Below are 23,749 nucleotides of genomic sequence, written 5' to 3'. Positions count from 1 at the left end.
GGGAGGAGCATCGGGGCTAGTCACATGAGAAGGGGTAGGAGATGAGGAAATGTTGGACGGGCAAGGAGGCATGGCTGTGTCAAATAGGAATCCTGACTTAATGAAGTGGTGTTTAAAGAGCTCAGCCATGTGGTCCTTGTCAGTAACAACCATGGGCAGCTGTGAGGAGGAGGGTTTATTCTCCAGGTCTTTAACCGTTTTCCAGAACTTCTTAGGGTTAGACCCACAAAGAGAAAACTGCTTCTTAAAGTAACTAACTTTGGCCTTCCGGATAGCTTGAGTGCACTTATTTCGAATTTGCCTGAACGAAAGCCAGTCAGCTTGAGAATGCGTGTGCCGAGCATTTTGCCAAATGGAATTCTTGAGGTGGAGTAACTTTGCAAGATCACGGTCAAACCAGGGGCTGAACCTGTTTTTAATTCTCATTATCTTTATGGGGCATGTTTGTTAACAATACCACTGAAAATATAAAAAGAAGGTCCAAGTGTCTTCGACAGAAGGGATCAAGCTGATTCTATACCATTTTACAGAGGCCAGGTCACGAAGGAAGGCTTGCTCATTAAAGATTTTTAGCAAGCGTCTATGACAAATCAAGACAGGTCATTTCACTGAGCAGCCATTACGAACACAGGCTGTAAAATAGTGATCACTAAGGTCATTACTGAAAACACCAGACTGATACCCATAAGGATTATTTGTGAGGATAACATCAAGGAGAGTAGCCTTTTCTGGGTGTTTGGAGTCATACCTTGTGGGATTGGTGATAATCTGAGAAAGATTTAGGGAGTCCCATTGCTTTAGGACTTGGTCAGGTGGTTAAAGCATGTCTCAGTTTAGGTCACCTAGCAGGACAAATTCAGACTTAGTGTAAGAGGCCAGGAGAGAGCTTAGGGAATTTAGGGTACAGGCCGGTGCTGTTAGTGGACGATAACACCCAGCAACAGTCAACAAAGAGCTATTTGAAAGTTTAATGCTTAAAACCAGCAAATCAAACTGTTGGGGACAGACTTGGTCGAGACAACCAAGCACTGAAGGTGTTCCTTGGTAAAGATTGCCACTCCACCAGCTTTGGGAGATCTGTCTTACTGAAAAAGGTTATAACCAGAAAGGTTCAAAAAAATATTTCTTAACCACGTCTCAGTAATGACCAACACATCTGGATTGGAGCTGTGAACCCACACTTTCAATTGATCCATTTTAAGCTTCTAGTGTTAATGTGCAGAAAACCCAGGCTTTTACGAGAGCAGAAATCAGTGAAGCAGATATCAGATCACAAGTTATAATTGGGGCTAGCAACAGTAGATGGGCCAGGGTGTACATGCACATTTCCAGATATCATCAGCAGTAATACAATCAGGGCACTGCAGAGGACAGGGAGAGATTTATGACATTTGAATGTGCATTAGATGGCAACAAGATCATATTGTACAGCAACATTTTATCAGGTAATATGAATAAAAAGCCGGCAAGAGGTGGTTAGAATAGAGAGTCAGTCTCGAGTGTGGGAACAAACAATCTGTCCCACAGTTGGGTAAACAAGCAAGTTAACAAAGCACGCAGGAGTCATGAGGCAAATAGCATAGAGCACAAGAAAGAAATATAGTGACTTGGTACTAGCCATTGTAAGTTCAGAGTTACTTAAGTTAAGCTACTTTTTAAAGTTGAAATGAATGTGTACACACACGAAAAACATTGTTGACCATTTAGGCTTTAACATTTTATGACATAATATACGTAGTTCTTTGTAGGATAAGAAGTCAAAGATATCAATAATTGTGCTCATTTTGAACCTAATTATTCCTTTACTAAGTATACAGGACATAACTTTTATTCTGAAGGATTCCAAAAACCGTGACCCGGAAGTAGTAAGTTATTCTTACCTGTTTCACAGCAGTGTTGTTTTGGGTAGCTTCTCCAATAACCAAATTTAACGGCGGCAACTGGCGCTGGTTAGTACATTTCACTCGTATCGTAATGTAATATTAACAACACTTATTTGTTCTTATAACATGTATTTTGGGGAGCATTTTGCTAGCTACTTGTCGTGATACATTTGCTACGCTGCTAATTAGCAAGCTAGCTGCAATATGACAAACTAGCGCATCATCACTTCGCATGACATTGTGCATCGAATGCTCTTCTAACCAGTGGCGTAAAGTACTTAAGTTAAATTACTTTAAAATACTACTTAAATCGTTTTGGCTGGTATCTGTACTTTTTAGATTTGACAGATTTTACGTCATTACATTACTAAAAAAAAAAAAAAAAAAACTTTTTTACTCGATACATTTTCCCTGACACCCATTCGTTAAATGTTGAATGCTTAGTAGGACAGAGACATTGTCAAATTCAAGAGCGCATACCTGGTCATCTCTACTGCCTCTGATCTTGCGGACTCACTAAATACATGCATCGTTTGGAAATGACGTCGGAGTGTGTCCCTGGCTATCCGTAAATTAAAACAATGTGCTATCTGATTGGTTTATTAAAGGGAACTTGAAATTATTACTTTTGATACTTAAGTATATTTTAGCAATTACATTTACTTTTGATAAGTATATTTAACCAAATACTGAGTTTTTTACTCAGGTAGTATGTTCCTTTAGTAATTTTCTATTAAAGTATCTTTACTTTTATTAAAGTATGACAATTGTGTTCCTTTTCCACAACTGGTACTAACTAGCAAACTATAAAATGTGCATGTTAATTGAAAGATGTTAGTCAGTAAACCATGTTTTACACGTTTCTGCGCTAACCTGGCTAGTTGCCTAAATTCAGGCCACCTTCGGATTGCAGGTTTTGGTTTTTGCCTTAACACTACACAGCTGATACAACGCCTGATGATTAGTTTATTATTTGAATCAGTTGTGTTGTGTTATGGCACTCCTTGGGGTCCCGAGGACCGAGTTTGGGAAACCCTGCGCTAGACCCATAATAGCTGATGAACGCTCAACTCCGTTCTCTTAAGTCGAGGCGAATGTTTGCTAGTAATATTTATCAAAACTCAACTCCGCCTCGATAAGAGAACGGAGTTGAGCGTTCCTCAGCTAGCCCAATAGTATACTATTTAACACACCGACAGCGTCATTGCGCAAAATAGTATGCTGCATCATCTGGATATGTATGTAACAAAAGTTCAACATTCACCTTCTGCTACCATTTCTGTCAAGCCGTCCACGCATACGTTCGATAAATCCAACGTATGCACCACACCGAACGAACTGCCTCTGCAACGCAAACGCAGTGTTTCATTGGAAATTAGTGTAATTCTGGTGTACCAAAATGCAATGATGCTGTCGGTGTGTTCGAAGCGTAACCCTATAAAGGTGCGTACAAATTTAACCTTTCATTTAAAAAAAAATAATTTATTGCTGATATATATACCTTATGTTTTCAAAACCGTGCCGTAAATGATGCATGTTAACGTTCAGAACGAGCGTCAGGGCACCTAACAAAACTCCCCCGACCAGAAGTTACTATCATTAATAGGCGCTAAATATAGTTAGCTTCTATGAATGGGCTAACCTTATGCAAGGACCATATGTGGTGGTTAGTGGCTCAGGACAGGGGTCAGTGATGGGTATGTACCATTTGTTTTCTCCTCAGATGGGAATCTAACAAGTCAGAGCTTTGGAGAAGTAATCATGGCCACCCAGCCCTCGCAGCCTCCATCCTTACGCTTTGGCCAGGTGGTCATAGGACCTCCTGGCTCAGGTAAAACCACATACTGCCGGGGGATGCAGGAGTTCTTGAGTCACTTGGGACGGAAGGTAGTTGTGGTGAACATGGACCCTGCAAATGAAGGGCTCCCATACCCCTGTGCCGTGGATATTTCAGAGCTGGTCACCCTAGATGACGTGATGGAGGGTTTGAAGCTGGGGCCCAATGGTGGACTCCTGTACTGCATGGAGTACCTGGAGGCCAATCTGGACTGGCTGGAAACCAAGTTAGAGGAACATAGCGACTGTTACTTCCTGTTTGACTGTCCTGGTCAGGTGGAGCTGTACACCCACCAGAACTCAGTGAAAAACATCTTTGCTCAGCTGGCCAAGTGGAACTTCAGGGTGAGATGCTTCAGGATTCTAAGATGTTTGTGCCCATTGGTGCTGGAATGTTGTGATTCCTAGTATGAACGATTCCCCAAAATAAACACTCAGTGTGGTATGTCAATCCATGCATGACACATTCAGTATCATTTAGGCTAATTTAAGAAATGTATTGTTCGCCACATTCATGGAGAATTTGGGGCTTTGACAAAACAAATGCAATCACCTTTCACCCTGTGCAAACTCGCCCCACCGGGATAACCTGGGCCAGTTAGTTGAATCCCTGCACTGTCTCACTAACACTCCCTCTTTAAACACTCTCAGCTGACTGCAGTGCACCTTGTGGACTCTCATTACTGCGCTGACCCAGCTAAGTTCATCTCAGTGCTGTGCACCTCCCTGTCCACCATGCTGCATGTGGAGCTACCCCACGTCAACGTCCTCTCCAAGATGGACCTCATCGAGCAGTACGGCAAACTGGGTGAGATGAAACATCCTGGGTGACGATGAATATGGGCTTTGTATGGCTATATTCCCTCAGTTTCCCTCAAGTGTTTGATTTGACAGTTTGTCTTTAGCTGCGGGACTTGTTTCATTTTTGCACTTTCTCTGTCTCTGGGATAGCCTTCAACCTAGACTTCTACACAGATGTTATGGACTTGACATATCTGCTGGATCACTTGGCTGCTGACCCTTTCTTTAGGAAGTTCCTCAAACTAAATGAGAAACTTGCAGGGGTCATACAAGACTATGGCCTTGTCTCTTTTGTGCCTCTCAATGTGCAGGTGAGACTTTGCTGCTACTTTTAGAAGTTCACTGGTTCTTGGGCATCTGCTGTTTCTGGGTCATATTTATTATGAGACATGAAGTTCAGTACCTCCCTGTTTCAGATATGTTTCTTCTGCTTCGTGCCTACTAGTGAACACAACCACAATACTTTGTCTAAACTCATAATAAATACTGGTCCACAAACATGTAAAACACTGTAGTCTCAACCTAAAGGATGAAGCTTGCCGTTAACATTTTTGCCACTTAACCACTGACATCCTGCACTGTGCTCTATCTCCAGGACAGGGAGAGCATGACGCAGGTCCTGCGGACTGTGGACAAGGCCAACGGCTACTGCTTCGGCAACCTGGAGGAGAGGAACCTGCAAGCAATGATGTCAGCCGCTGTGGGAGCAGACTTCCAGTTCACCTCGTATCCTTTACTCACAGCTGCTATATTGATTTATGTGTTTGTTATTAAACCAGTCTATTCCACATGCTCAACCTATGAAACAAAGCAATTTTAAATGTAAAAAGTGTTAAAGGCCAGGCTCAGTCCAAAACTAGATTTTCCTGTGTATTATTTATAAATATATATACAGTACCAGTCAAAAGTTTGGACACCTACTCATTCAAGGGTTTTTCTTTATTTTTTACTATTTTCTACATTGTAGAATAATAGTGAAGACATCAAAACTATGAAATAACACCATATGGAATCATGTAGTAACCAAAAAAGTGTTAAACAAATCAATATGTTTTATATTTGAGATTCTTCAAAGTAGCCACCATTTGCCTTGATGACAGCTTTGCACACTCTTGGCATGCTCTCAACTAGCTTCACCTGGAATACTTTTCCAACAGTCTTGGAGTTCCCACATATGCTGAGCACTTTTTGCCTGATTTTCCTTCACTCTGCGGTCCAACCAGCTTCATGAGGTAGTCCCCTGTAATGCATTTCAATTAACAGGTGTGCCTTGTTAAAAGTACATTTTTGGAATGTCTTTCCTCAATGTGTCTGAGCCAATCAGTTGTGTTGTGACAAGGTAGGGGTGGTATACAGAAGATAGCCCTATTTGGTAAAAGACCAAGTCCATATTATGGCAAGAACTGCTCAAGTAAGCAAAGAGAAACGACAGTCTACCATTACTTTAACACATGAAGGTCAGTCAATCCGGAAAATTCATGAACTTCGAAAGTTTCTTCAAGTGCAGTATTAAAAACCATCAAGCGCTATGATGAAACTGGCACTCATGAGGACTGCCACAGGAAAGGATGACCCAGAGTTACCACTGCTACAGATGATACGTTCGTTAGAGTTAACTGCACCTCAGACTGCAGCCCAAATAAATGCTTCCGAGTTCAAGTAACCGACACATCTCAAAATCAACAGTTCAGAGGAGACTGCATAAATCAGGCCTTCATGGTCGAATTGCTGCAAAGACACCAATAAGAAGAAACTTGCTTGGGCCAAGAAACACAAGCAATGGACATTAGACCGGTGGAAATCTGTCCTTTGGTCTGATGAGTCCAAATTTGAGATTTTGGTTCCAACTGCCATGTCTTTGTGAGACGCAGAGTAGGTGAACAGATGGTTCCCACGTGAAGCATGGAAGAGGAGGTGTGGGGGTGCTTTGCTGGTGACACTGTCAGTGATTTATTTAGAATTCAAGGCGCACTTAACCAGCATGGCTAGCATAGCATTCTGCAGCGATATGCCATCCCATCTGGTTTGCGCTTAGTGGGACTATCATGTTTTTCAACAGGACAATGACCCAAAACACACCTCCAGGCTGTGTAAGGACTATTTGATCAAGAAGGAGAGTGATGGAGTGTTACACCAGATGACCTGGCCTCCACAATCACCTGACCACAACCCAATTGAGATGGTTTGGGATGAGTTGGACCGCAGAGTGAAGGAAAAGCAGCCAACAAGTGCTCCTTATATGTGGGAACTCCTTCAACACTGTTGGAAAAGCATTCCCGGAGAAGCTGAGAGAATGCTAAGACTGTGCAATGGGTGGCTACGTTAAATATTTTGATTTAACACTTTTTTGGTTACTACGTGATTCCATATGTGTTATTTCATAGTTTTGATGTCTTCACTATTATTCTACAATGTAGAAAATAGTTCAAATAAAGAAAAACCCTTGTAGGTGTGTCCAAACTTTTGACTGGTACTGTGTCGTGTCTTTGGCATCATTAAAGGTGAAGACTTATTTTATCAAATCAATTCTCAGTAATTATTATTACCTGATTAAACTAATCTTGTAAATTTAATTAACTAGGAAGTCGGTGCACCACGGAAAATCTTCAGATTACAAAGTTATAATTTTCCGACTAACTCTTCAGATATTTTAATATCTGATCAATTAGTCTTTAATTAATTATTCTTTACCTCACGTGAGTCTCATTCCAATCATCGTGAATTGTTGGTTATCTGCACGAACCCAGCCTAATCCATGAATCATCCATACACCAGTTGGCTTAATCATTTATTTATTAACTAACTAAATAATCACAGAAATGCATAAACTAACAGTAGACATTGGTTACTAACAAGGATAGGAAAGTCCCCTATTGGGCTAAGCAAAAACAGTTTGGTTATAACACGATAGATTCAGAGAAGAGAAGGGGTTTTGGGAAGGAAGGTTAAGAACATTGGTCTTTATCAGACCTGGGAAGCTATTCTCACATAAATACATATGCCACTAACGATCGCTCATTCGGAAAAGCAATGCATTGTATTTACATGAAGCTGGTTATGTGAGGCTCTGGTTTGTCCTGTCCTTTGTGGAATCTTCTGTGTCGTTGTGTGGTCTGAGAGGTTCATCTCACTCTGGAGATTCGTCCACGTCGGTCAGTGTTCTCGTTCTAGATTTGCGCATATGTTCAGCTGCAGTCTGATAGTTTAGTATGCACTTCTTCTTTAGGTGATCAATAATTCAGAGTTCATACCATTTCATGTGTGGCGCAAGCTCTCACGTTTCCTGGCCTGTAGGGTTGAAATTAGAATGAGCCCTTTTTAAACATGAGGACAAATCCTCCTGTTATTTGGAGTTCAGGTTACTTTGGGTAATGGGGGCTTTTATAGAAATGTAGAAAAGGGGTTGGTTCATAATTTCCACCAATGCTTATTCACTTGGGTGTGGCTCCTGACTTAGTTAACTTTAAAGGGAAGATGATTTTCTAATTTTAAAAGTTAACATCGTATTACATCATTTCGCAAATAGTTTAATCTTTACTCATTCATTTTATACAATAATTAGATGCAAACCTCATAACTGAGCCACCTGTATAAACAGAGTTAAGGTAATGTGGCTCTTGCAAGATACTCCACATATTTCCACACTGAGGTTGGATGTAAGAGCTTTTTTTGAAAAGACTAAAAGAAGACCGCTTGTTTTAATGAGTTGGAGTGTTGGCCTGCCTGGTGACATCACCAGGTGGTTAATTAGTTATTATACAACGGGTGGTTCTAATCCTGGACACTGATTGGTTAAAACCGCATTCCAGTCGGTGTCTATTCCACAAGTTACCACTGGCTAAAGCTATGATGTTGAAATGCCTATTTACTCTGTTCCTTCTCACTGCGCAATCCAGTGTCTCATCAGCACAGCCAGACAAGTTATAAACTTGATCTCCAATGTAGAAAGCATCTAGACAATATCTCCCATTACTTTTAGACTAGCAATTGGTTTTCAATAATGGAGATTTGCTGTCTGTCTGGCATTTGCAACATTGTTTCAATATTGAAATGATCTCCAGCTGTCCCGTAGTAATGAACGTTTAGGGCTCAGGATGAGACAGGCAGGCAGCTTTTCTCATCCATCATTTATATGGACGTATTCAAAGAAATGTCAATAGAAAATAGGTGAAATGAAATGCAGCTAGTTTGCGGTCTATTCACCTTCAGTTTGAAGTGATTGTTTTTTTTGTTTAACCTTTATTTAACTAGGCAAGTCAGTTAAGAACCAATTCTTATTTACAATGACGGCCTACCCCGGCCAAACCCTAACCCGGACGACGCATTAGGCTAGCTCCTCTGAACATCAGTGTCCTGACGGGAGCAAATTTTCTATGCCAGGTGAAATCGCGCATCATTAGCTCATTCTTATGAATGTATCCAAATAAATGTCACAACAAAACTGCTTAAGCAAATGCAGCTACATGGCTGTTATTATGGCTGCACTGTTTGACGTGACAGTTAGTTTGCTGTAGTTGGCTAACTAGCAAGGGATAAGAACATTGCTAGCCAGTATGGCATTAGAACGACTGGGTCGCGTCCATAGATACCGAACAAAGACTTAACGACTTGGGGAGCAAACCCTAGATTTGTGTCAGGACTATATCTAGTGGAAGGATGAAATGGTATGAATAAATGAATCCCCCCCAAAATAATGAAAATATATCAATCATTATTTGAATATGTTGGTAACCCGTTGTATAAAAGTGATAATGCCCTTGAAGGTGGTGTTTGGAGGATATATTAGCACGGTTTGCCGACTTCGTCTCGGGCCTAACAATATACTCTCCAAATCAAATTGTATTTGTCACATGCACCGAATACAACAGGTGTTGACCTTACGGTGAAATGCTTACTTACAAGCCCTTAACCAACAATGCAGTTTTAAGAAAAATAAGTGATAAGTAAAAAATAGCTAAATAAAAGTAACGAATAGAGAGCAGCAGTAAAATAACAATAGCGAGGCTATATACAGGGAGTACCGGTCCAGAGTCAATGTGCTCGGGCACCGGTTAGTTGAGTTAATATATAGATGTAGGTGGCGTTATTAAAGTGACTATGCAAGGATAACAAACAGAGTAGGAACAGTGTAAAAGGGGGAAGGGGCAATGCAAATAGTCTGGGTAGGCATTTGATTAGCTGTTCAGGGGTCTTATGGCTTGGGGGTAGAAGCTGTTAAGAAGTCTTTAGGGCCTAGACTTGGCGCTCCGGTACCGCTTGCCATGCGGTAGCAGAGATAAGTCTATGACTAGGGTGGCTGGAGTCTGACAATTTTTAGAACATTCCTCTGACACCGCCTGGTATTAGAGGTCCTGGATGGCAGGAAGCTTGGCCCCAGTGATGTACTGGGCCGTACGCACTACCCTCTGTAGTGCCTTGCGGTCGGAGGCCGAGCAGTTATTTATTTTTTACCTTTTTAACTAGGCAAGTTGGTTAAGAACAAGTTCTTATTTTCAATGACGGCCTAGGAACAGTGGGTTAACTGCCTTGATCAGGGGCAGAACGACAGATTTTTACCTTGTCGACTCGGGGATTTGATCTTGCAACCTTTCGGTTACTACTCCAATGCTCTAACCACTAGGCTCCCTGCCACCATACCAGGCAGTGATGCAACCAGTCAGGATGCTCTCGATGGTGCAGCTGTATAACTTGAGGATCTGAGGACCCATGCCAAATATTTTCAGTCTCCTGAGGGGGAATAGGCTTTATCGTGCCCTCTGTACGATTGTCTTGGTGTGTTTGGACCATGATAGTTTGTTGATGTGGACACCAAGGAACTTGAAGCTCTCAACCTGCTCCACTACAGCTCCTTCGATGAGAATGGGGGCATGCTCTGTCCTCCTTTTCCTGTTGTCCACAATCATCTTCTTTGTCTTAATCACATTGAGGGAGAGGTTGTTATCCTGGTACCACACGGCCAGGTCTCATCCTATAGGGAGGCGGTCAGTCTCATCGTTGTCGGTGATCAGGCCTACTGTTGTGTCATCAGCAAACTTAATGATGGTGTTGGAGTCGTGCCTGGCCAAGCAGTCATGAGTGAACAGGGAGTACAGGAGGGGACTGAGCACGCACCCCTGAGGGGCCCTTGTGTTGAGGATAAGTGTGGCGGATGTGTTGTTACCTACCCTTACCACCTGGGGGCGACCTGTCAGGGATCCAGTTGCAGAGGGAGGTGTTTAGTCCCAGGGTCCTTAGCTTAGTGATGAGCTTTGGTGTTGAACGCTGAGCTGTAGTCAATGAATAGCATTCTCACATACAGTGGCAAGAAAAAGTATGTGAACCCTATGGAAATACATGGATTTCTGCATAAATTGGTCATCAAATTTGATCTGATCTTCATCTAGGTCACAACAATAGACAAACAGTCTGCTTAAACTAATAACACACAAACAATTATACGTTTTCATGTCTTTATTGAACACACCATGTAAACATTCACAGTGTAAGGTGGATAAAGTATGTGAACACTTGGATTTAATAACTGGTTGACCCTCCTTTGGCAGCAATAACCTCAACCAAACGTCTTCTGTAGTTGCGGATCAGACCTGCACAATGGTCAGGAGGAATTTTGGAACATTCCTCTTTACAAGACTGTTTCAGTTCAGCAATATTCTTGGGATGTCTGGTGTGAACTGCTCTCTTGAGGTCATGCCACAGCATCTCAATCGGGTTGAGGTCAGGACTCTGCCTGGGCCACTCCAGAAGTCGTATTTTCTTCTGTTGAAGCCATTTTGTTGTTGATTTACTTCTGTGTTTTGGGTTGTTGTCCTGTTGCATCACTTAACTTCTGTTGAGCGTCAATTGGCGGACAGATAGCCTAACAGTCTCCTGCAAAATGTCTTGATAAACTTGGGAATTCATTTTTCTGTCGACGATAGCAAGCTGTCCAGGCACTCAGGCAGCAAAGCAGCCCCAAACCATGATGCTCCCGCCACCATACTTTACAGTTGGGATGAGGTTTTGATGTTGGTGTGCTGTGCCTTTTTTTCTACACACATAGTGTTGTGTGTTTCTTCCAAACAACTCAACTTTAGTTTCATCTGTCCACAGAATATTGAACACCATTCTTGTTTAGCGTTTCACATATCGTTCACTCGTCAACAGAGATGCTAGCATGTTTCTGTAGGTCTTTAGCTGACACTCTAGGATTCTTCTTAACCTCATTGAGTGTTCTGCGCTGTGCTCTTGCAGTCATCTTTGCAGGGCGGCCACTCCTAGGGAGAGTAGCAACAGTGCTGAACTTTCTCAATTAATAGACAATTTGTCTTACCTTGGACTGATGAACATCAAGGCTTTTAGAGAGAGTTTTCTAACCCTTTCCAGGTTTATGCAAGTCAACAATTCTTAATCTTAGGTCTTCTCTTTTGTTCGGGGCATGTTTCACATCAGGCAATGCTTCTTGTGAATAGCAAACTCAAATTTTGTGAGTCTTTTTTATAGGGCAGCTTTAACCAACATCTCCAATCTCGTCTCATTGATTGGATTCCAGATTAGCTGCCTCCTGACTCCAATTAGCTTTTGGAGAATCATTCGCCTAGGGGTTCACATACTTTTTCCAACCTACACTGTGAATGTTTAAATTATGTATTCAATATAGACAACAAAAATACAATAATTTGTGTGTTATTAGTTTGAGCACACTGAGTGTGTCTATTGATGTGACTTAGATGAAGATCAGATTAAATTTGATGACCAATTTATGCGGAAATCCAGGTAATTCCAAAGGGTTCACATACTTTTTCTTGCCACTGGGTGTTCCTTTTGTCCAGGTGGGAAAGGGCAGTGTGGAGTGCAATAGAGACTGCATCATCTGTGGATCTGTTGGGGTGGTATGCAAATTGGAGTGGGTCTAGGGTTTCTGGGATAATGGTGAGCCGTGACCAGCCTTTCAAAGCACTTCATGGCTACAGATGTGAGTGCTACGAGTCATTTAGGCAGGTTACCTTAGTGTTCTTGGGCACAGGGACTATGGTGGTCTGCTTGAAACGTTGGTATTACAGACTCAATCAGGGACAGGTTGAAAATGTCAGTGAAGAAACTTGCCAGTTGGTCAGCGCATGCTCGGAGTACACGTTCTGGTAATCTGTCTTGAACTGAGGCCTTGTGAATGTTGACCTGGTTAAAGGTCTTACTCACATCAGCTACGGAGAGCGTGATCACACGGTCGTCCGGAACAGCTGAATCTCTCATGCATGTTTGTGTTACTTGCCTCGAAGCAAGCATAGAAGTAATTTAGCTTGTCTGGTATGGTCGTGTGACTGGGCAGCTCGCAGCTGTGCTTCCCTTTTGAAGTATGTAATAGTTTGCAAGCCCTGCCACATAAGACGAGCGTTGAATCGTAATCGGCTCCAATCTTAGTCCTGTATTGATGCTTTGCCTGTTTGACCGTTTGTCGGAGGGCATAGCGGTATTTCTTATAAGCTTCCGGGTTAGACCCGCTCCTTGAAAGCGGCAGCTCTACCCTTTAGTTCATTGTGGATGTTGCCTGTAATCCATGGCTTCTGGTTGGGGTATGTACGTATAGTTACGTTGGGGATGACGTCATCGATGCACTTATTGATGAAGCCAGTGACTGATGTGGTGTACTTCTCAATGCCATCGAAAGTATCCTGGAACATATTTCAGTCTGTGCTAGCAAAACAGTCCTGTAGCTTAGCATCTGCTTCATCTGACCACTTTTTTATTGACTGCATCACTGGTGCTTTCTGCTTTAGTTTTTGCTTGTAAGCAGGAGGATAGAATTATGGTCAGATTTGCCAAATGGACTGCGAGGGAGAGCTTTGTACGCGTCTCTCTGTGTGGAGTAAAGGTGGTCCAGAGTTATTTTCCCTCTGGTTGCACATTTAACCTGCTGATAGAAATTAGGTAAAACGGATTTAAATTTCCCTGGATTAAAGTCCCCGGCTACTAGGAGCGCCAGCTGCGCGTAAAACCCGCCAGCTGTATGTTCATGTCGTCGTTCAGCCACGACTCGGTGAAACATAAGATATTAACGTTTTTAATGTCCCATTGGTAGGATATATGTGCTCGTAGTTTGTCTATTTTATTATCCAATGATTGTACTTTGGCTAATAGGACCGATGGTAAAGGCAGATTACCCACTCGCCGTCAGATCCTTCCAAGGCACCCAGACCTACATCCCAGATATTTCTGTCTCTTTCTCCTGCGAATGACAGGGATGAGGGCCTTGTCGGATGTCTGGAGTAAGTCCTTCGCGTTTGACTCGTTAAAGAAAAAATCTTCTAGTACGGGGTGAGTAATCGCTGTCCTGATATCTGGAAGATCTTTTCGGTCATAAGAGACTGTGGTAGAAACATTATGTACAAAATAAGTTAAAAATAACGTGAAAAAACACAATTGGTTAGGGGACCGAGAATTGTTTAGGGGACCGGGAATTATCACTTAAATAGACCAATAAGAGTTCCAAACCCCTCTGCCAATAACAGCTAGTTTTCCGTTTTCCCCTCCCCACTCAGACCACTCCCAGACAGTCCTAGCAAAATTCTTGCTTGAGAAATTGATCTTTGCTAAGAAGCTATTTTTGTTTGTTTTTATTTCAAATGGTCAAAAAGAATCTGTAAGGTACTTAGTTGTTACCCAAAAATTATTTGATATTGAGATTAAAACTGCTGCATTTCGACCTTTTTTTTTTAAAGCAGTCTCAGCAAGTGATGACAATTATTTGAGTTTGAATAGTGTGTTCTGCAGTAAGCAGATCTGCCTGTAGAGTGCTGCTTAACATAGATGACTGGTCAACACTCCTAAGCATTTCACTGTTGGTCTACACCTGTTGTTTATGGTGCATGTGACGAGTAGCATTTTGATTAGATTTTCTTAAATTTTACCCCTAGAACTCTAGGAGTGCAAGAGAGGTATGTTGAAGATGGTGAAAAGACCGTGGAGGAGGAGGTGATGGATCTGTAAATCAACAGACACCCATCAATGGATGCTGCTGACCCCGATGTTGCTTGCACTGGACCAGCAAAGGACCAACAGTACAACATTTGTCCAGTGGAATTGGAGTGTCAAACGCAGCAAATGCTATTCTTCTTTCACTCTTTGACTGAATACGTAAATAACTTTTTTTTATCTTGATATGGCTGCCTTTGGTTATATATAGGAGAGAAGGGTGGAGAAAGGGTTAGAAGCATCAGTCTGCAAAGAGAATCCAAATCAACTGCTTCTTACCCCACAATCCAAGAATTGGATCAATCTGGGTTAAGAGTTTGAAAAGATAAATATCCTTGGCTTTGTGGCTGGGTTATAATGCTAGTGTTAGTACAGACTACAGTGTGTTTAGTTGGATGCAAATGTTGATCTCTTATTCTGCCAGTGAAAAAGATGGACAAATCCAGGAGCTCTGGACTACAGATAATTATTTGCATATTGTAATGAGAAATACCCTGGTGTGTGGGGCAATTTGGTCAGCCGTTCAGTCTATAAGGTGTGTACATTGGGTATGCATCCCTTTGCAGATCAGCAAAATCAACTGTTTAATGTGTTTTTTACATTTCATGAATAAAGTTTGTGACGAGTTGGTCTTACATGCATGTACAGATGTGCCCTCTTGTGTTTGTGTGGACCTATGGTGTATTAGGTGCAGACCAGGAGAGGGTGAGGTGGACTATCTCAAACTGAGCATCATCATCTCCCTATCTACCCCAGGTCCTGTGACACATTTAGACTAGGAAGAGGCAGAGAGGGAGAATTCAGAGTGGCGCTTTAGTCAGATCAGCAGCATAGGTACTGGTCCCCTGATGCAACTGTTCCCTTCATTTCGCTCCAGAATTTATTCAGGTAACTTTTGTTCTCCATAGGTGGCAGCTGATGGCCAACAGAAAGAAGCTCGCAGGCAGATTAAAACAATAGACGTGTGCAAAATAGTAGGCAAGATTCTTAACCAAACCTGATTTGGATGCTCGCTTTAAGGATGTAAAATGATACAGAGGTTTAAAATATACACTTATAACGACCTTGGTGTTTCATCTTTGTAGGCGTAGGCCAGATTTTATGGAACAAACATGATAAACTTCAGAAGCATTGGCATAACTGAGTCAGTAATTCACCTAGCTCATAGAGTAGAGCTGTTTTCAAAACATGGAATGGAGTTCTAGCTCCAAAGTATTGGTCACACTTCAAGTCTTGTCCTCAGTTGTCTGCCAACCTTTCAAAGATGTAGCTTAAAGGGAGCTAATGCTGCTGTACATCTAGAAGGGTAGAAGTAATCTTGACTTTCATATGCTCAGAAAAGTTCATACCAGCAGTGTCCAGAGGCTTGTTGGGAAATCAATAAATAGATGAATGTGGATATGTTTTATCTGTGGATAATTGCTTTCTTGTAAACTGTTATTCCATGTAAAAACAAGAACATTGGCAGTATATTGGCAGTCAAAACTAACCCTACTTAAAGAATCATCAATAAGTGCATCGATGACGTCTTCCCCACAGTGACCGTACATACATACCCCAACCAGAAGCCTTGGATTATAGGCAACATCCGCACTGAGCTAACGGGTAGAGCTGCCGCTTTCAATGAGTGGGACTCTAACCCAGACTCTTATAAAAAATCCCGCTATGCCCTCCGACAAACCATCAAACAGGCAAAGCGTCAATATAGGACTAAGATTGAATCGTACTACACCGGTTCTGACGCTCATCGGCTGTGTCAGGGCTTGCAAACTATTACGGACTATAAAGGGAAGCACAGCTGCGAGCTGCCCAGTGACAAAAGCCTGCCAGACAAGCTAAATAACTTCTGTGCTCGCTTTGAGGCAAGCAACACTGAAGCATGCATGAGAGCATTAGCTGTTCCGGATGACTGTGATCACATTCTGTAGCCGATGTAAGACCTTTAAACAGGTCAACATTCACAAGGCCCCAGGGCCAGACAGATCACCAGGGTGTGTACTGATCAACTAGCAAGTGTCTTGACTGACATTTTCAACTTGTCCCTGATTGAGTCTGTAATACCAACATGTTTCAAGCAGACCACTATAGTCCCTGTGCCCAAGAGCTTCTAACCACAAGCCATAAGACTCCTGAAAAGCTAATCAAATGGTTACCTGGACTATGTGCATTGTCCCTACCCCACCCCCTATTTTTATGCTGCTGCTACTCTGTTTATTGTCCTTGCATAGTCACTTTACCTACATGTACATATTACCTTGACTAACCGATGCCCCCGCACATTGACATTGATTCTGTACCGGTACTCTCTGTATATAGCCTCGCTACTGTTATATTATTGTTGCTCCTTAATAGTTTTTTTTGTTTAAACTTCAGTTTATTTTAGTAAATTCTTCAACACTTTTTCTTAGCTGCATTCTTGGTTAAGGGTGTGTAAGACTGGGCCAAGCATAACTGGTCTAATGTGACAATATATTTATTGTATTATGTATTCTGAACAAACAATTTCAAAGATTTTAATGAGTTACAATTCATATATGGAAATCAGTCAATTCAAATAAATCCATTAGGCACTAATCTATGGATTTCACATGACTGGGCAGGGGCGCAGCCATGGGTGGGCCTACCCACACACTTGGGAGCCAGGCCCACCCACTGGGAAGCCAGGCTTAGGCAATCAGAATGCATTTTTTTCCCCCCACAAAGGGGCTTTATTACAGACATAAATACTCCTCAGTTGCATCAGCTCTCCGGGTGGCTGGTCTCAGACGATCCCCGTAGGTGAAGAAGCCGGATGTGGAGGTCCTGGGTTGGCGTGGTTACACGTGGTCTGCGGTTGTGAGGCCGGTTTAACGTACTGCCAAATTCTCTAAAACGATGTTGGAGGCGGCTTATGGTAGAGAACTGAACATTAAATTCTCTGGCAACAGCTCTGGTGGATATTCCTGCAGTCAGCATGCCAATTGCACGCTCCTTCAAAACTTGAGACATCTGTGGCATTGTGTTGTGACAACTGCACATTTTAGAGTGGCCTTTAATTGTCCTCAGCACAAAGTGCTCCCGTGTAATGACCATGCTGTTTAATCAGCTTCTAGATAATCCACCACTTCACAGATGTGGCCTATCTTGGCAAGGGAGAAATGTTAACTAACAGGGATATAACCAAATTTGTGCACAACATTTGAGAGAAATAAGCTTTTTGTGCGTATGGAAAAATTCTGGGATCATTTATTTCATCTCATGAAACCAACACTTTAAATGTTGCATTTATATTTTTGTTCAGTATAAATAGGACATCTAGGCTACTGTATTTGTTTTTAAGTTCCTTTCTGACCAGGAGATGGCACCAGTGTATCCAAATCCCCTTCCCTAGATCCCTTAAAAAATTATACTCCAGCTTTTACAGGTGGCCAAAAAAAACTAAGTTAGGAGGGGTGAGGAAGCAATATTAAATCTGTGTTTCTGCACAACTGGCCCTGTGTCTGTTCTCTGGGATAGGAAGGCCCTGCATGTCTTCCAAAGCGACAAAAACTCCTGCGTCTTCCCTTTATGTATATACAGTATAGTGGCTTTGAGAGGACAGGGACAATTCTTTCCATCTCTCCTCCGAGACCTTTTGTCCTTAGTGAAAGGTCAAAATCCTTCCAGGTTTTTCTGCTATAGTTCCCTGATATTAAAAATGGCCGTTTAAGATTGATATTTAGTATGGACCTCCTAGATAGATGCCTTTTTCTCATATCAATTGGGGATGTAGGCACAGACACAGATGGTGCTAACATTGGAAAAATAATGGCAGACTGTACGTATCCCGACTGCCATTATAATCAAATCAAATGTTATTTGTCACATGCGTCGAATACAAGCCCTTAACCAACAATGCAGTTTTAAGAAAAATACAACAAAAAGATAAATAAAAGTAACAAATAATTAAAGAGCAGCAGTAAAATAACAATAGCGAGGTTATATAGAGGGGGTACCGGTACAGAGTCAATGTGCGGGGGAACCGGTTAGTCGAGGTAATATGTACATGTAGGTAGAGTTGTTAAAGTGACTATACATAGATGATAACAGAGAGTAGCAGCAGCGTAAAGGAGGGGGGCAGTGTAAATAGTCTGGTTAGCCATTTGATTAGATGTTTAGGAGTCTTATGGCTTGGGGGTAGAAGCTAAACAGCTTCTACCCCCAAGAAGCCTCTTGGACCTAGACTTGGCGCTCCGGTACCACTTGCTGTGAGGTAGCAGAGAGAACAGTCTATGACTAGGTTGGCTGGAGTCTTTGACAATTTTTACGGCCTTCCTCTGACACCGCCTGGTATAGAGGTCCTGGATGGCAGGATGATTGGTCCCAGTGATGTACTGGGCCGTAAGCACTACCCTGTGTAGTGCCTTGTGGTCGGAGGCCGAGCAGTTGCCATACCCGGCAGTGATGCAACCCGTCAGGATGCTCTCGATGGTGCAGCTGTAGAACCTTTTGAGGATCTGAGGACCCATGCCAAATCTTTTCAGTCTCCTGGGGGAATAGGTTTGGTCGTGCCCTCTTCACGACTGTCTTGGTGTGCTTGGACCATGTTAGTTTGTTGGTGATGTGGACGCCAAGGAACTTGAAGCTCTCAACCTGCTCCACTACAGCCCCGTCGATGACAATGGGGGTGTTCTCCTTTTCCTGTAGTCCGCAATCATCTCTTTTGTCTTGATCACGTTGAGGGAGAGGTTGCTGTCGTTGCACCACACGGTCAGGTCTCTGACCTCCTCCCTATAGGCTGTATTGTCGTTGTCGGTGATCAGGCCTACCACTGTTGTGTCATCAGCAACCTTAATGATGGTGCCTACGGAGCTGTGAGGGGAACGGCACCTCCGTACCTTCAGGCTCTGATCAGGCCCTACACCCAAACTAGGGCACTGCGTTCATCCACCTCTGGCCTGCTCGCCTCCCTACCTCTGAGGAAGCACAGTTCCCGCTCAGCCCAGTCAAAACTGTTCGCCGCTCTGGCACCCCAATGGTGGAACAAGCTCCCCCACGACGCCAGGACAGCGGAGTCAACCACCACCTTCCGGAGACACCTGAAACCCCACCTCTTTAAGGAATACCTGGGATAGGATAAAGTAATCCTTCTAACCCCCCCCCTTTAAAAGATTTAGATGCACTATTGTAAAGTGTTTGTTCTACTGGATATTATAGGTGAATGCACCAATTTGTAAGTCGCTCTGGATAAGAGCGTCTGCTAAATGACTTAAATGTAAATGTTAAATGTGTTTGAGTCGTGCCAGGCCATGCAGTCAAATCTACAGCAGTCAAATCTACAGGAGGGGACTGAGCACGCACCCCTGAGGGGCCCCCGTGTTGAGGATCAGCGTGGCGGATGTGTTGTTACCTACCCTTACCACCTGGGGAGGGCCCGTCAGGAAGTCCAGGATCCAGTTGCAGAGGGAGGTGCTTAGTCCCAAGGTCCTTAGCTTAGTGATGAGCTTTGAGGGCACTATGGTGTTGAACGCTGAGCTGTAGTCAATTAATAGTGTTATCACATACATGTTCCTTTTGTCCAGGTGTGAAAGGGCAGTGTGGAGTGCAATAGAGATTTCATCATCTGTGGATCTGTTGGGGCGGTATGCAAATTGGAGTGGGTCTAGGGTTTCTGGGATAATGGTGTTGATGTGAGCCATGACCAGCCTTTCAAAACATTTCATGGCTACAGACGTGAGCCTACAGGTCGGTAATCATTTAGGCAGGTTACCTTAGTGTTCTTGGGCACAGGCACTATGGTGGTCTGCTTGAATAATGTTGGTATTACAGACTCAGTCAGGGACAGGTTGAAAATGTCAGTGAAATCACTTGCCAGTTGGTCAGCGCATGCTCGGAGTACACGTCCTGGTAATCCATCTGGCCCTGCGGCCTTGTGAATGTTGACCTGTTTATAGGTCTTACTCACATCGCCTACGGAGAGTGTGATCACTGTCGTCCGGAACAGCTGATGCTCTCATGCATATTTCAGTGTTACTTACCTCAAGTGAGCATAGAAGTGATTTAGCTCGTCTGGTATACAAATCTAGAAGATGTTTTATTGTCACATTCACCGAATAGGTGCAGTGAAATGTGTTGTTTTACAGGATCAGCCACAGTAGTATGCCAACCCTGGAGCAAATTAGGGTTAAGTGCCTTGCTCAAGGGCACATTGACAGATTTAGGTTTAGAGTACTGGGCAAAGTACCATCATTCATGAAGAGTGTGTTGTCGATGTGCTCTTGTCTGTGAAAGGGTTACTGTTAAATTCCACACACCTCAAAAAGGCTCATTGCTCCCCGTCCTCTGTCATCTCAGTGAGAGGAATTAGTCGGGCGACTGGCCGGATATATGTCCGGTTCTTTACCTGGATCTCCACTGATCTAACACGACCATCGGTCTCAGGCATGATCTTAGTGATACGGCCCACCGGCCAGGAGGCTTGTGGCAGCTGAGGGTCCACAATCATTACTACTTGGCCAGTTTCCAGACTGGCCATTTCTCTCCACCATTTCCCTCTGTGCTGTAGGCTTGGTAGGTAATCCCGAATGAATCAGGCCCAGAAATGGTCAGCCAAGATCTGGCTGTGTCACCACCGGCGTCTGCCAATGAGGTTGGTATCAGCATACATGACTTGAGGAAGTGATGCATCTCGGCGTCCCATCAAGAGCATATTCGGTGTAACCGAATCGGGGTCAGCGATGTCTGTAGAGAGATATCCCAAGGGTTTGAAGTTCAGTATCCCTTCCACCTCTATCAGGACGGTCCGCAAGACCGTTTCAGTGACAGTTTGGTCCCCCAGGACGACTCGTAAGGCCGTCTTTACAGATTTGATCTCTTGCTCCCATGTTCCTCCAAAATGAGGAGCTCCTGGAGGGTTAAATTTGAATGAGATTTGTTGGTCCATCAGCTGATCCTGGAGGCATGGCTTGGAAGGCTTCCTCCAACCTGGCTTCTCCTGCCTTGAAGTTTGTGCCCCTGTCAGCCAGGATCTCGTAGAGTTTCCCCCGTCGGGAGATAATCCGCCGCAGGGCCATGAGGAAGGCTTCAGTATCCAAACTCTCCAGTAGCTCCAGGTGGACACATCTAGTTGTCAAACACTTGAATAGAATGCCCCAGCGCTTTTCCACTCGACGACTTAGCTTGATCGTCAAGGAGCCAAAGCAATCGACTCCTGTTGACCAGAAATGTGGTTTGAGGAGGCGCAAGCGAGCAGGGGGTAAATCTGCCATTTTGGGCACAGTGGCTCCGGCCCGCCATCTCTGCCATTCCACACAGGCGTATTGATGCTTACGAATGGCTCCTCGTCTTCCAAGTATCCAGTACTTAGGCTGAGGCTACTAGCAGTTTCATAATGTTGGCTCCCTCTTCTGGTTGCATGAAGGATAAACCTGGGACTGCTGATGAGCTCACTGTGGCCTCATTGGGCCTGTCCCCTACTGTCCCAGACCCTCCATTGGTGGCAGCCGCAATTGGATGAGAGCCCTCCCACCTGATGTTTGATGACTGGCCTGGCCCAGGCCATGGATGAGAGGAACGATTTGCCATGGTTGGTAATTGGCGGAAAGGCGAAGGAGTGATGCTTTGTCTAGATGAAGGAGGAATGCTAACTTGTGTCACTGGCATAGAGGGCGTTTGCGGAGCGGCCTGTCCCCTGTGCTCCGTGTTGACTGTTGACCTTGGAGCCTCCGCGGACTGTGTGCCATGCTATACCAGAGGAGCAGATTGGGAAAGAAAGGCAGACAGGTCAAGTCCATGTGGAAGGGTGATCAGGTCAACTCCCTGTTCATTCCTCTCCAGGAAGGATGAGACCATTCGTGCCTCCTCCAATTCCCTTCTTGCTTGGTGGTGCCGTTGCTGCTGTGCCAGGTCCTTGGCAATGAATTCCCGTTCCTGTAGAGCTCTACGGTCCTGCACACCCAATAGGTGACATCGTTCACCAGCCTGTCGTTCCTCCTCAATCTGACGCTCAATTTCCTCCAACGCTAGTAGTTTCATCCTCTCTCGTAGGACAGCGGTCTGTGAATCGCTGAGGGCTAGTGAATGGCGGCTACCATGGCCACTTCCAAAGGGGTATCCACTGGTCGAACTCTCACTCTGTCTAGAGTGCCTCGGCGATTTCCCTTTAGTTAAGAGGTGAGCGGAGCCTGCCTCAGGAAGCTGGTCGACCAGTGCGGTTGGAGTTACCTCCTCCATAGGTTCTTCCTGTAGACCACTTTCCCGTCCCAAAGCAGTTTCCGGTCCTTGGCTCGGAGGGGATGGTTGATGGCTGAAATGTACAGTTGATCCATCCCCACTTTGAGCTCTGGTGGGCTTGCCCTTTGGTGTGGAAAACTCGACCACATAATCCTTAAAATAACCTGGTGCTGCTGGTGGTTGAGGATGAAGCCTTCTTTGTTGCTTTAGTCTTAGCTCCTGGATCTTTTATTTGTTCCAATACCTTTCCCTCAGCTGCTCTTTCCTCCGCTCTTCTTCCTTCCAGTGGAGACAATTCTTCCTTCTCCATTTCCTTTTCACCTGTCTTTGGTTCAGTCATCATCCGGCTCGAAGGACCATTGAAAGATTAGTGGAATCTGTGTGGGTAGCTGGACAGGTAGGATGACTGACAGTGAAGGTGAACAGGTGAACACGGGTCAGGTGACAGAGGAATGGGTGAGACTGAGGCAGGAATTCATTTAATCATAAAGTGGTATATTTAATGAGTAGTCTGTGCTGCATAACAAAGGAAACAGAATAACAGGTATCCGATCAAATCCATAACATGTATCCAATCAAATTCATAATCACAAAGATCAAATCATAACAATCATTCATTATTAACATAATTAGGGAATTCAGCAATCCAGTTCATTAAGAAGTCAATAGGAATCATCCTTGAGTCACTTAGGCTCGTAACTATTTATCATAATCATGAGAAGAATAATAGAAACAGTGATCGGTTATTCAATCTATAATCCCCATTAGTTTGATATCAGAATCGATCAGTTCAGCAAACAATGACATTTCATATTTCACCCTTTCAAGTGTCTTCATTTGTACATGTAATTTCATTACATATTAACCATATATCGGTGGCATAATTGGCCTGTGATGATCCGTAGGGCCTTGATCATTGCCCATTCACATTACACAATAGGTTTGAAGCGTGCTCTCCAAGCCACGCTCCGCGGTAATAACTATAAACAATAGCTGATGGCCCACTCTCTCGATCGCAAACAGATAGTTCAGATGAAAGGTAACAGATTCGGAGACTTACGTGGATTCATGGACGCACAGAACTTCTGGAT

General features: G+C 43.6%; 1 protein-coding gene across 2 annotated transcripts; it reads left to right on the top strand.

Annotated features, from left to right (window-relative positions):
* Positions 1 to 1,844: 1,844 nt before the first annotated feature.
* Positions 1,845 to 15,113, top strand: LOC115184555 (GPN-loop GTPase 2). 2 transcript variants are annotated; one of them, XM_029745412.1, is made up of 6 exons: positions 1,845 to 1,949; positions 3,607 to 4,064; positions 4,371 to 4,527; positions 4,671 to 4,831; positions 5,116 to 5,246; positions 14,411 to 15,113. In XM_029745412.1, exons 2-6 carry the CDS (start codon positions 3,645 to 3,647, stop codon positions 14,481 to 14,483), a joined length of 942 nt encoding a protein of 313 aa, XP_029601272.1. In that variant the 5' UTR covers positions 1,845 to 1,949; positions 3,607 to 3,644; the 3' UTR covers positions 14,484 to 15,113. The 2 variants fall into 2 exon arrangements, with proteins under 2 accessions (XP_029601272.1, XP_029601273.1); XM_029745413.1 differs by lacking the exon at positions 1,845 to 1,949 and adding an exon at positions 3,181 to 3,326.
* Positions 15,114 to 23,749: the final 8,636 nt, after the last annotated feature.

The sequence above is a fragment of the Salmo trutta genome, unplaced genomic scaffold (assembly GCF_901001165.1).
Source record: "Salmo trutta unplaced genomic scaffold, fSalTru1.1, whole genome shotgun sequence".
NCBI classification, from domain to species: domain Eukaryota; kingdom Metazoa; phylum Chordata; class Actinopteri; order Salmoniformes; family Salmonidae; genus Salmo; species Salmo trutta.
Note: the sequence above shows the minus strand (reverse complement) of the source record. Positions and strands in the feature narration are given on the sequence as shown.